Source organism: Jaculus jaculus, chromosome 16 (genome assembly GCF_020740685.1).
Source record: "Jaculus jaculus isolate mJacJac1 chromosome 16, mJacJac1.mat.Y.cur, whole genome shotgun sequence".
NCBI classification, from domain to species: Eukaryota; Metazoa; Chordata; class Mammalia; order Rodentia; family Dipodidae; genus Jaculus; species Jaculus jaculus.
In genome coordinates, this window is record NC_059117.1 from 462,662 (window position 1) to 476,027 (window position 13,366).

The 13,366-nt window shown below is 45.2% G+C and overlaps 1 protein-coding gene across 2 annotated transcripts in view; it reads right to left on the reverse strand.

Annotated features, from left to right (window-relative positions):
* Pou6f2 (POU class 6 homeobox 2) overlaps positions 1–13,366 on the reverse strand; it is a 482,646-nt gene that overhangs the window by 270,883 nt on the left and 198,397 nt on the right. For both annotated transcript variants that reach the window (XM_004668844.2, XM_004668845.2), the window contains one exon: positions 442–533. In XM_004668844.2, coding sequence (XP_004668901.2) covers positions 442–533 — 92 coding nt within the window. The remainder of the gene's footprint in view (positions 1–441; positions 534–13,366) is intronic.

Sequence of the window (13,366 nt, forward strand, 5' to 3'; positions counted from 1 at the left end):
TATTGTCAAACTCAATAAGCTGAACTTGCATTAAAATTGCATTAACTTTTTTATATTAAATCACATCTTGTATTTCAAAAATGGCTATAGTAAGGTTGAAATAACTTAATTTTCTTCACACTCCAGTCATTAAAGTTTTACTTTCAAGAAAACTGCATTGTAACCAACAGCACAGATATACTAACTTTAAGAAAAACAAAACAAACAAACAAAAAAAAAAAAAAACGTTTTCCACATGATTAAAACTGAAGAAGAGAGTTTTGCAAACATATATTCTTGATGGTAGTTAATAAATAATGTAGTCATACAGCTTCCCATACAACAATGTCACCAACTTTGCTCTGTTGGAATTAATTGGATTTAACTAATTATTATTTATTTGGTTTTTTACGTGGTTAAACCTATGTGGAGCCTAATGGAAAGCAGCGGAGAGATACTGACCTGTGGCCCGACTGGGAATGGCGGGTGTGTCTGACTGGCCTGGTGTTGCTCGGGGGTTCCTGGGTCTGACTGTGCTGTGCTTCCTCTGGCCCCTGGAATTCAAAAGAGAAGATGATGCCATGGGACGTTCAGGATGACCGAAGTCATGCAGAAGGTAAGAGCAAAAGGAGCAGCAAAGGCTGCGCGATCCCGTGACGGAAGGCTTGCATTACGCATCAGTGGGCACCTTGCGCGCCGGTTCACTGTGGAGTAGAAACCGCACTCGTGCACAGGTGAGTAATCAAGCGGATTTTCCAAAGCCAAACAAGCTGTAATTTGAGACAGGACCTTGCACTCCTGCATTGTCCCCTCCTAGGACACCCTCGTTTTCCTTCATGCTCCTCGGCTGTCTCTCCGTGCATGCTGGCACTCTGGGTCTTAAGAATGACCACCGCCTTTTTCAATGTCACCCTTCAAAATATCCTTGATTGAAAGAAGAGAGATTCCACCATCACTTCAGGGAGCCCCGCTATGCGAGGGAGAATGTATTCTTCTGCAGGAATCCAGATGGATTCCTAAGAAGTTCTAAGCAACTCATTAAAGTGGTTTGCATCTGTGGTCTGTGTGCTTCTAGATAACATGGAATGGTTATGGTAAGGGCAGAAGTAAGAAATGCTTGCATAAAAATCAAACAAAGAAAACAGGAAGCCATTTTTGAGGGTTCCTAATTAGCAGCTTTTGTTTTCTTGGGAGTTTTCTAACAGTGGTTGAAATCCAGTTCCAAGCAAACCTTAACAAGAAGTGCTTTCCCTGACACTTGTCCTATGAATAGCAAGCAAGTGGAAGATGATTCAAACCCTGTTTACTGGCAAGCTCTGGACGACCAAGGAAAAAAGATACAATTCTGTCACACTTATAAATTTTAAAGAAGGTATTATTGGCTCATTTAAAAGAAATTCTTCTATATTCTCTAAAGGGATAGATTTATAAATAATGGAAATGTGGAAAAAAATGCTTCAGCATATTAAGCTACAAATAAAATTGACTGCTACATATTATTCAATTGACTTCAATCTGCACGGTGATGTGTCAATCATAACAGAATTTTATAATAGGATTAAGCAATAAACGTGCAAAGCCATTATGCAGGAATCTGAAAATCTAATTAATTTGTAATATTTTTGTGCAGAAAGTCAGGAATGGACATTGCTTGGGGAATACTTACAAGCATTTTATTGAAATTTCTCAATTGATTTGGAACAAACTAATAAAAACACAGACTTGCTGACATTTTATAAAGTAAATTCTGTCAAAATATGTTTGGCATTTTGATTGCTGTCATTTAATAACAAGGGTGAGATGACCGATCAGAAGAATTAGAAGATGCCAACAATCCCCCCTTATATGCAAACTATCTTTCTTCTGAAGTCTTTATATGTGACTTATTAAGCTTGAAAAATAGGGCCTTTTGCAGAATGAATCTCATGGTCTCTGTTTAGTCCTAAAATGATGCTTTTGGTCAAATATTCATATAGGCTAATTTTCAAATGGCTGAAAATCACTCATAAAATTTAGCTGTTTCCTTAAAACTTGTCAGGCCTGGATTTTTATACCAGACTGTTAAGAGAATTTTACAATGCACAGAAAAATTGAAAGCCCACCTAAACAATTAAATATGCATGCTAATTTTTATAAATTTGTACACCATGCCAATGTCAGTGTTGACTGTTCCAACTGCATGCCCCTGTAACCATCAGAAGAACGAACCATGTCCAGGCATCAACAAGAGCGTGTGTCATGCGGACTACATCTGCTTACATTTATTCTTGGTTGCTTTGCGGCCCTAAGTGGCACTCAGCAGCTTGTTCTGAGGTGGGCTATTCTCAAAACTCCATGTTCAATGCAGTCCAGAGCAATTCCACACAATTTTGTGTGTAAAATGAAGTCTTCATGGGCTCTCAAGAAGATTATATATGCTCTTCTGCCTGGATCAGAAAGTAATGTTTCTTCTTAACACACATCTCCATTTTCCCCAAACACACGTATCATGCTTAACCTTGTAGGACCATAAAGTAATCTGTCTGGTAGAAGGCAGCTCCTACCCGGCTCTTGTTAGAACCTAAGGGGACTTGGGCAGCCAAAATGAGTAAATGACATTTTCTGAAGTTTTCAGCAACTCGAAGCAGCATGAACTGCATGCTGGCAGAGACTTTGTGTCTACGTGGTTCCATGGGAATAGACATGAAAACACAAAGTTAATGGGATGGCCATTTTGGCGAGATGCTTAGGAAACAAGTGACACAGTTAGAGACCAAGCATTCCAGGACAGCCCTCTACATCAGCTCTCCAGTGACTGGTGTGTTCCATTTAAATATATATATATATATATATATATATATATATATATATATATATATATATATATATATATTAGCAAGTATTAATTGTACAAAGTAAGAGATCTGATGAAATGTTCATACATGTATGTAATGTATTTTTAATCAAATTTACCCCAACCCACTCCCTTCTCCTGCACCCCCACCCTTTTCCTCTTCTCCCTAGTCTCTCTTTGACTGGGAGCCTTATTGATGAGGCATTTCACTCACATTTGGTGACTATTCGGTTAATTAAAAAAAAAGGTCTTATTTAAGATAAATGTCTGATGTGTACTTGATTACTTACTTCTATTGAATATAAACCATTGGAAATCAAAGGCTGGTGTGTAGAAAGCTTTGTTGCTAGCCTGTGATGCTGGGGGAAACTGGTGGAACCTTTGGGAGACTGGGGTTAACATAAAAAAGTGGAGCTATTGTGGGCATGCTTCTGAAGGGGAAATTGGGATCCTCACTCCTTCCTCTGGTACTTTTTGCTTCCCAGCTACCACAAGGCTCACACCTTTGATAGTCCAATACTTTCCACCACTATAAGCTGCCTTGCCACAGGCCAAAAAACAAAGAAGCTGCCTGATCATTGACTGAAATCAGGAGCCAAAATAAACCTTTCCAATTTTTAAAAATCTTATATTTATAATCAGAGAGAGAGACAGACCAACACAATACACACACACACACACACACACGAGAGAGAGAGAGAGACCAAGAGAATGAGCATAGGTGTGCCAGGGCCTCTAGCCACTGCAAATGAACTCCAGATGCATGTGCCACCTTGTGCATCTGGCTCTTGTGGGTAGTGGGGAATTGAATCCAGGTCATTAGTCTGTGCAGACAAGCACCTTAAACTGCTGGTCCATATTTCCAGGCCATCTTTCCCATTTTTAAGCTGAATAGCTCACATATTTTTGTCATAGTAACAGAAACCTGACTAAGGTAGATATGGAAAGGAGTTTTTTGTATAAGCATTAAAGGGAATGATTTCAAATTTTAAGTTCTGCCCAGGTTTAAATGTGGCTCTCAGCTGGACGTGGTGGCACACGCCTTTAATCCCAGCACTCTGGAGGCAGAAGTAGGAGGATTGCTGTGAGTGTGAGGCCACTGAGACTACATAGTTAATTCTAGGTCAGCCTGGGCCACAGTGAGACCCTACCTCGAAAAACCAAAAAATAAAAATAAATAAATAAAAAAGTAGCTCTCCTACTTAGATAGGAATGTGAATTTGGACTTCTTTCCTAAGTGCTTGATGCAGCAGCTTTTTCACTTAAAAGTTAGGAATAGCCGGGCTTGGTGGCGCCACACCTTTAATCCCAGCACTCGGGAGGCAGTGGTAGGAGGATCACTGTGAGTTCAAGGCCACCCTGAGACTACAGAGTGAATTCCAGGTCAGCCTGGGCTAGAGCGAGACCCTATCTTGAAAACAACAACAACAACAAAAAGTTAGGAATAGTGATATGAGTAATATGAGTAAATGTGTTGAAATAGCACATCCTTGCTATATAAGTGCTATTCCTGTTCATTATTATACTTTAATAAATTGATATTTAAATAACAATGTGGGGGCTGGTGAGAAAAGATTAGCAGTTAGGTGCTTGCCTGTAAAGACTAAAAACCAAGGTTCAATTCCCCAATACCCATGTAAAGCCACATGCACAAAGTGGTGTATGCATCTGGATTTCATTTACAGTGGCTAAAGACCCTGTCATGCCCATTCTGTCTGTGTGTCTCTCTTCTCTCTATCTCTCTCTGCTTGCATCTAATAAATAAACAAAATAAAAATTTAAGGTAATGTGTTTTATTATTTAAGTTGTCCATAAAAGTCACCTTCTCCAAGTCCTCTCAACCCTCTCTCCTATCCATGTGTGTGCAGCTCCCATGCTCTCTTTCCCATCAGATAAGACCATGCTGACTATAACCATGTACTGTACACCATAAAATCAATCACGGTACTGAACTAGGTAACAGGTCATTTAAGAAATTACAAAATTAGGTATATATGCACAAATAGAAATCCTTTAATAGGCTGGGAGTTGTTTCTAGGAGCAACATGGATGCCAGAACCCAAGGATGCCTTTATGTAAACTGCCATAATACTTGTATATACCCTATGCACATTTTCATACTCCCAAATACAATGTACATGCTAAGTAGATAGTGGTATAGTTGATTGTACATGCTAATAAACAACTAGTTGTATTGTTTTACAATAATGACAAGAAAAATGTTTGCACATTTTCAGTACAGAGAAGATTCTTTTCCAAAAAGTTTCAATTGTGTTGTGTCCATTTGCAGATGTCGGTACCAAGGATGTGGAGGTCTGACTGCAGAGCTTCTGTAGTCCGTGGTGGCTTAATCAGGAAAGATGGCAGAAGGACCCTGGCCATCACTCCAGAGTTCTCCCACAGACTGTGGCTTAAACTGGTGGTTCTTAGTCAGGCCTGTGAATCATTTGCAGGACATCTTGAGCCCAGAATGTCACAGCTGTTAAAGCTGTTAACAGAGAGGGAGAGCAGGAGTTTGTGCGGACATTTTTCTAACTCCCCGAGGACTGAGGATGACAGGGAGCAGTGGTTTATTTAGCTGTATGTGGCCCAGGAAAGTCTGAGCATCCCTTGCTCTGAGTACAACAGACCACTCTCTTTTTAAAAATTTATTGACTTATTTGCAGCAGAAAGAAAGGGAGAGAGAGAATGGGTGCACCAAGACCTCCTGCCACTGCAAATGAACTCCAGATACATGTACCACTTTGTGAATCTGGGTTTACACGGGTACTAGGTAACTGAACCTGGGCCATCAGGCTTTGCAACCAAGCACCTTTAAGCACTGGGCCATCTCACACTGTTCACTTTATGTGTAGCTGGCATGGCTCCCATACCCATCCCAGTTTCCTCACATACTTTCATCCGAATCTGACTTCCAGTTTAGTAAGGGGTAGACTCAATCTCAGACACATATTTGGAATTATAATTTGTTCACAATTCAAGGCATGTGAAAGGTTTTAAAGGATCATAATATGAAGCAATTACAGAGAAGCCAGGATTAAGCAGTTAGGAGAAAGGCAGGTCACCAATGATGAAGACTATGGAAGACTGATTAGGAGACTGGCTAGTGTGCTTAGCTAAAGCTTGATTGTTTAGTTGTTAAAAAAAAAAAAAAAAAAAGAGTGTGGCAACCCAATCCTGTTTTGTTAATACTGAACCTTCCATTCTCTACCCTCCCGATTCAGTCAAGCTCAGGCTTTTTGTGACCATCACTGGTGAGTGTCATTCTGTTCCTTATAGCAAACTCATTTTTGTTTTGTAAATTCCTTTTTCTTTTAAGTTTTGCTGCAGAAGGTTTGTATTAATTCAGGCAAGCCAGGGTTGGTGCCTTTCAGTTACTCCAACAGAACAGATGTGCACTTCAGTGTAGAGCTCCAAATTAGCCTCTGTTTTGGAGTAGTCTTCCACATAAGTAACTCTGAGAAGAAAATAGAAGAGTTTTACTACTGTGAGGTAGACTTCTTTCTGGAGCCTTACCTCGCTGCTTTTGTAAAGATGATGTGGTAACAGTGGCAGTGTGAGGAAAAAAGGACCGCAGAGCTGACGTGATCATTCCAAAAGTCTCCCGTGTGTTTCTGATGGACAGCAGGGCAGAGAGGTCCCTTGTCGATGACCAGTGCATTTCTAATGAATGGGGTCTTCAGAAGGGTGAGTGTGGGGCTCTCTCCTGTGCATCAGCACAGACCTAACCACATGAGGGCCACAGGGATTTCTGGGTCTCTCGGTGTTTCCTCCGATCCTTAACCACTGTCTCTAGTTCCTCCCAGCAACTGAGGCGATGCAAAGGTTACTTATTATAAGATGGACAGTTGAATGCATTATTACTTCGTGCTGGGCCGGTGAACCCCGGCTAGGCAGGGCAGAAGGCCCCTCTAAATTAAACTCTCCTTTCTTTCAATTTCTTCAAGATTACTAAATGCCAGTAAGGGAGTGGTGGTGTCTGTAAAAATCTGTTCAGAGCCTCTGTCACTGCTTGCTACTTCATTGCCAGTCATGACTTTTGTATGACACCACATGCACATCTTTATGAACAGAATACTACATAGACTTTCTGTGGAATTTAACTCTACATAAAGCAACTGACTGTATAATTCACACTTGAAAATCAGACATTCATTAGTTCATATCAGGGTTTATGCATTTTTGCAAATTATGTTGTCAGGTACTTGTAATGTCACCCACTGAGGCCTGGAGAACAGTGAATGTCTGATGATGTTAATGTGAAAAATGTACTCCTTTTTGTCCAGCAGTGACTCATGTGGCCTCTGGGGAGGGTAGCTTGGCTTTCACTGAGGGGTCTAATTCTTTGGTATTCTAAAGGCTGGTCTTTATGGTAAGGCTGTATATACATATGAAAGTTAAAGGGAGGTTTGGGGTATCTACAGAAGCATACAATAGCCCTCAAAAATCCCTTATTTGGACTTAGTTATCAGAAGATGTTTTTTGTAGTACTGACAACAATTATTCAGTAATTTCAATTCTACATGTAAATTGAGTTGCCATGCACTCAGAATTTACAAAATCTCCCTTTAGTCTTTTCCAACAATTTATTTTATCATTTGTTTTCATATCCATCTAATAAAAGTGGAGCTGAACTCTTATAATATCTAGACCAATAATGGTTTCAATTTCTGTAAATACTTTTCTCAGAGAAAGGTGAAAAGAGAGCCATCAGACATTAGTAAAATTCCACACCATGCTATTGGGAGATAAAGAGCTCTAGGGTAGTCTTTGCCATCTCCATAAGAGTTTAAGTTCTTTTGGGTGAAGACTAACTCATCTCTAGACCTCCTGCAGGCCAGCTTTGACCCATGACATGGGCACATGCATGTACATAGGTGATGTCTGGAGAGTGACATTCTCAATGCGATGGAGCTACATATAATGTAATAAATGTGGGTTGAAACAGCCTAGAAACAGATTTTATTTCTGAAAATGGTGTAATTTTTAAAATGCCTTGTTCATATCAACACACCTCTCCCAGAAAATAATAAAGTCTTTGCTTAGGGCCACTGTCAACATTATAGGCCATGAAATGAAGTCTTTCTTCCTGACTGACAGGCAGTGCTCAGGCGCTGCCTGGATGGAGAAGGTCTTGTGTATCCTGTGGGTTTACATTCATCTGTGGAGCTTGCTGTCTTACTTCTTCCATGCTCAGCCCTGTGCCACAGCTATACACAGGTCCGTGGCCTGGGCTAGCTAGTTAGTCTCTCTTTACTTTGGGCCACCTCCTCAACCTACTACAGAGAGACAAACTCAAATGATTGCTATTTACTGGCTACCTGGAGCAGTGGCAGGTGGGGACAACCTGATGGATTTGCCCAATGTTCTTGCCACTAGAACCCAGGTCCCTTAAGAAGGGCAAAAGACAGAGAGGGGCAGAGGTCAGGAGGCCCCAGGCTTCTTTTATCTCCTCAATGCTCTGTTGTCTCAGCGGATTTTGCTTTTAATATACAAATTCAAAGGTCAGAGGATGTTGTGGTAGTTTTTGAAACATCCCAGTTTCCTATCCTGTTTCAGTAACATTCTGGTTTTTCTTTTAATATCTGCAAGGTTATCTTTATAGGCCCACAGAATAACAGGGCTGCTGCTGTTGAAGGTCTCATTGCAAAAGTTTGAACTGCGTTCATTAAATTGAGAGTCTTGACCAGCAGCTTCCCATGAATACCTAGAAACCCAGGAATGAAAAGAACATGCGGTCAAATAGAGCTGGCTACATCCTGGTGACAGGAGCTCAGACCTGTGGCATAGCCTGAATTCTCGGTGGAAATGATGGTGTTACACCATTGCCCTCTTCTCCTCCAGGACTATCGATGCACACCAGAAATCTGAACTCTGCACATCCCTTCAGTGGCAAGGAGGCTATGGATATGACATGAAGAATACGATTCAACCATGAGCCACAACAAAACAGATCATTATTTCAATTGAAAATGATGGCCTCTGGGTGCTGTCAGTTCTGATAACAGGCATGGTACAAGGTCTCAGAGACTTCCAGCAGAGAAAATGTGTGTACCTCAATCCATAGCAGCTGCCTTTGTGATTGCCAAAGGCCTGTATTCAGATAGTCACAGGGCAGTGACTTCCCCAGATTTTGAGATCTCACAGGGCAGCCAGATTATAAGAGAGCATTAATAACTGGGTGGATAGAAAGAAGCATTTCAACATACAACTGAACCACATAAAACTCCACTTGAAAGTTGTGATGTGAAATCACAATCCCCCAAGAAAGGCACATTAATGTCTTTGCACCACCCAAATGTCATGTTTCCTATCTAAAGAACAATCATTTGTGCGTGTAAAGTGTGTGTAAGTGTGTAGGAATGCACATGCAGAGTGTGTGCATGCATGTGAAGGCCAGAGGTCAACATCTGGTGTCCTCTTCTAACTCTCCACCTTATTTACTGAGATGGCCTCTCACTGAATCTTGGAGATTACATATTTGGTTAGACAATCTCGTTGGCTTCCTTCTTGGTCCTGCCTGTCTCTGCATTGCAGGCCCTGGGATGACAGGCACAGCACATGTGTGGTGTGCTGGGGTCATCACAAGTGCCGGGATTACAGTCACAGCACATCTGTGGTGTGCTGGGGTCATCACAAGTGCCAGGGTTACAGGCACAGCACATGTGTGGGGTGCTGGGGTCATCACAAGTGCAGGGATTACAGACACAGCACATCTGTGGTGTGCTGGGGTCATCACAAGTGCCAGGGTTACAGGCACAGCACATGTGTGGGGTGCTGGGGTCATCACAAGTGCAGGGATTACAGACACAGCACATGTGTGGGGTGCTGGGGTCATCACAAGTGCCAGGGTTACAAACACAGCACATGTGTGGGGTGCAGGGGACATACAAGTGCAGGGATTACAGTCACAGCACATCTGTGGGGTGCTGGGGTCATCACAAGTGCAGGGATTACAGGCACAGCACATCTGTGGGGTGCTGGGGTCATCACAAGTGCCAGGGTTACAGGCACAGCACATGTGTGGGGTGCTGGGGTCATCACAAGTGCAGGGATTACAGGCACAGCACATCTGTGGGGTGCTGGGGTCATCACAAGTGCCAGGGTTACAGACACAGCACATGTGTGGGGTGCAGGGGTCATACAAGTGCAGGAATAACAGTCACAGCACATCTGTGGTGTGCTGGGGTCATCACAAGTGCAGGGATTACAGGCACAGCACATCTGTGGTGTGCTGGGGTCATCACAAGTGCAGGGATTACAGGCACAGCACATCTGTGGGGTTCTGGGGTCATCACAAGTGCAGGGATTACAGTCACAGCACATCTGTGAGGTGCTGGGGTCATCACAAGTGCCGGGATTACAGACACAGCACAACTGTGAGGTGCTGGGGTCATCACAAGTGCCGGGATTACAGACACAGCACATCTGTGGGCTGCTGGGGTCATCACAAGTGCCAGGGTTACAGGCACAGCACATCTGTGGGGTGCTGGGGTCATCACGAGTGCAGGGATTACAGTCACAGCACATGTGTGGGGTGCTGGGGTCATCACAAGTGCCAGGGTTAGAGGCACAGCACATGTGTGGGGTGCTGGGGTCATCACAAGTGCCGGGATTACAGTCACAGCACATCTGTGGGGTGCTGGGGTCATCACAAGTGCAGGGATTACAGGCACAGCACATATGTGGGGTGCTGGGGTCATCACAAGTGCCAGGGTTACAGGCACAGCACATGTGTGGGGTGCTGGGGTCATCACGAGTGCAGGATTACAGTCACAGCACATCTGTGGGGTAATGGGGTCATCACAAGTGCAGGGATTACAGGCACAGCACATATGTGGGGTGCTGGGGTCATACAAGTGCAGGGATTACAGGCACAGCACATCTGTGGGGTGCTGGGGTCATCACAAGTGCAGGGATTACAGGCACAGCACATCTGTGGTGCTGGGGTCATCACAAGTGCAGGGATTACAGGCACAGCACATGTGTGGGGTGCTGGGGTCATCACAAGTGCCGGGATTACAGTCACAGCACATCTGTGGGGTGCTGGGGTCATCACAAGTGCAGGGATTACAGTCACAGCACATGTGTGGGGTGCTGGGGTCATCACAAGTGCCGGGATTACAGACACAGCACAACTGTGAGGTGCTGGGGTCATCACAAGTGCCAGGGTTACAGGCAAAGCACATCTGTGGGGTGCTGGGGTCATCACAAGTGCAGGGATTACAGGCACAGCACATGTGTGGGGTGCTGGGGTCATCACAAGTGCCAGGGTTACAGGCACAGCACATGTGTGGAGTGCTGGGGTCATCACAAGTGCAGGGATTACAGGCACAGCACATCTGTGGGGTGCTGGGGTCATCACAAGTGCAGGGATTACAGGCACAGCACATCTGTGGGCTGCTGGGGTCATCACAAGTGCAGGGATTACAGTCACAGCACATGTGTGAGGTGCTGGCGTCATCACAAGTGCAGGGATTACAGGCACAGCACATGTGTGGGGTGCTGGGGTCATCACAAGTGCAGGGATTACAGTCACAGCACATCTGTGGGGTGCAGGGGTCATACAAGTGCAGGGATTACAGTCACAGCACATGTGTGGGGTTCTGGGGTCATACAAGTGCAGGGATTACAGTCACAGCACATCTGTGGGGTGCTGGGGTCATCACAAGTGCAGGGATTACAGACACAGCACATCTGTGGGCTGCTGGGGTCATCACAAGTGCAGGGATTACAGACACAGCACATCTGTGGGGTGCTGGGGTCATCACAAGTGCCAGGATTACAGACACAGCACATCTGTGAGGTGCTGGGGTCATCACAAGTGCAGGGATTACAGTCACAGCACATGTGTGGGGTGCTGAGGTCATCACAAGTGCCAGGATTACAGACACAGCACAACTGTGGGGTGCTGGGGTCATCACAAGTGCCGGGATTACAGACACAGCACAACTGTGAGGTGCTGGGGTCATCACAAGTGCCAGGATTACAGACACAGCACAACTGTGAGGTGCTGGGGTCATCACAAGTGCAGGGATTAAAGACACAGCACATCTGTGGTGTGCTGGGGTCATCACAAGTGCAGGGATTACAGACACAGCACATCTGTGGGGTGCTGGGGTCATCACAAGTGCAGGGATTACAGACACAGCACATCTGCGGGGTGCTGGGGTCATCACAAGTGCCGAGATTACAGACACAGCACAACTGTGAGGTGCTGGGGTCATCACAAGTGCCAGGATTACAGACACAGCACAACTGTGAGGTGCTGGGGTCATCACAAGTGCCGGGATTACAGACACAGCACATCTGTGGGGTGCTGGGGTCATCACAAGTGTCAGGATTATAGACACAGCACATCTGTGGGGTGCTGGGGTCATCACAAGTGCCAGGATTACAGTCACAGCACATGTGTGGGGTGCTGGGGTCATCACAAGTGCCAGGATTACAGTCACAGCACATGTGTGGGGTGCTGGGGTCATCACAAGTGCAGGGATTACAGACACAGCACATGTGTGGGCTGCTGGGGTCATCACAAGTGCAGGGATTACAGACACAGCACATCTGTGAGGTGCTGGGGTCATCACAAGTGCAGGGATTACAGACACAGCACCTCTGCGGGCTGCTGGGGTCATCACAGTGCCGGGATGACAGGCACAGCACATGTGTGGGGTGCTGGGGTCATCACAAGTGCCAGGATTACAGACACAGCACATCTGTGGGGTGCTGGGGTCATCAGAAGTGCAGGGATTACAGTCACAGCACATCTGTGGGCTGCTGGGGTCATCACAAGTGCCGGGATTACAGGCACAGCACATCTGTGGGGTGCTGGGGTCATCACAAGTGCAGGGATTACAGTCACAGCACATCTGTAGGCTGCTGGGGTCATCACAAGTTTCGGGATTACAGTCACAGCACATCTGTGGGGTGCTGGGGTCATCACAAGTGCCAGGATTACAGTCACAGCACATGTGTGGTGTGCTGGGGTCTTCACAAGTGCCGGGATTACAGACACAGCACATCTGTGGGGTGCTGGGGTCATCACAAGTGCCAGGATTACAGTCACAGCACATGTGTGGGGTGCTGGGGTCATCACAAGTGCCGGGATTACAGACACAGCACATCTGTGGGGTGCTGGGGTCATCACAAGTGCAGGGATTACAGTCACAGCACATGTGTGGTGTGCTGGGGTCATCACAAGTGCAGGGATTACAGTCACAGCACATCTGTGGGGTGCTGGGGTCATCAGAAGTGCAGGTATTACAGTCACAGCACATCTGTGGGCTGCTGGGGTCATCACGAGTGCCGGGATTACAGGCACAGCACATCTGTGGGGTGCTGGGGTCATCACAAGTGCCAGGATTACAGTCACAGCACATGTGTGGGGTGCTGGGGTCATCACAAGTGCCGGGATTACAGACACAGCACATCTGTGGGGTGCTGGGGTCATCACAAGTGCAGGGATTACAGTCACAGCACATGTGTGGTGTGCTGGGGTCATCACAAGTGCAGGGATTACAGTCAAGTCACAGCACATCTGTGGGGTGCTGGGGT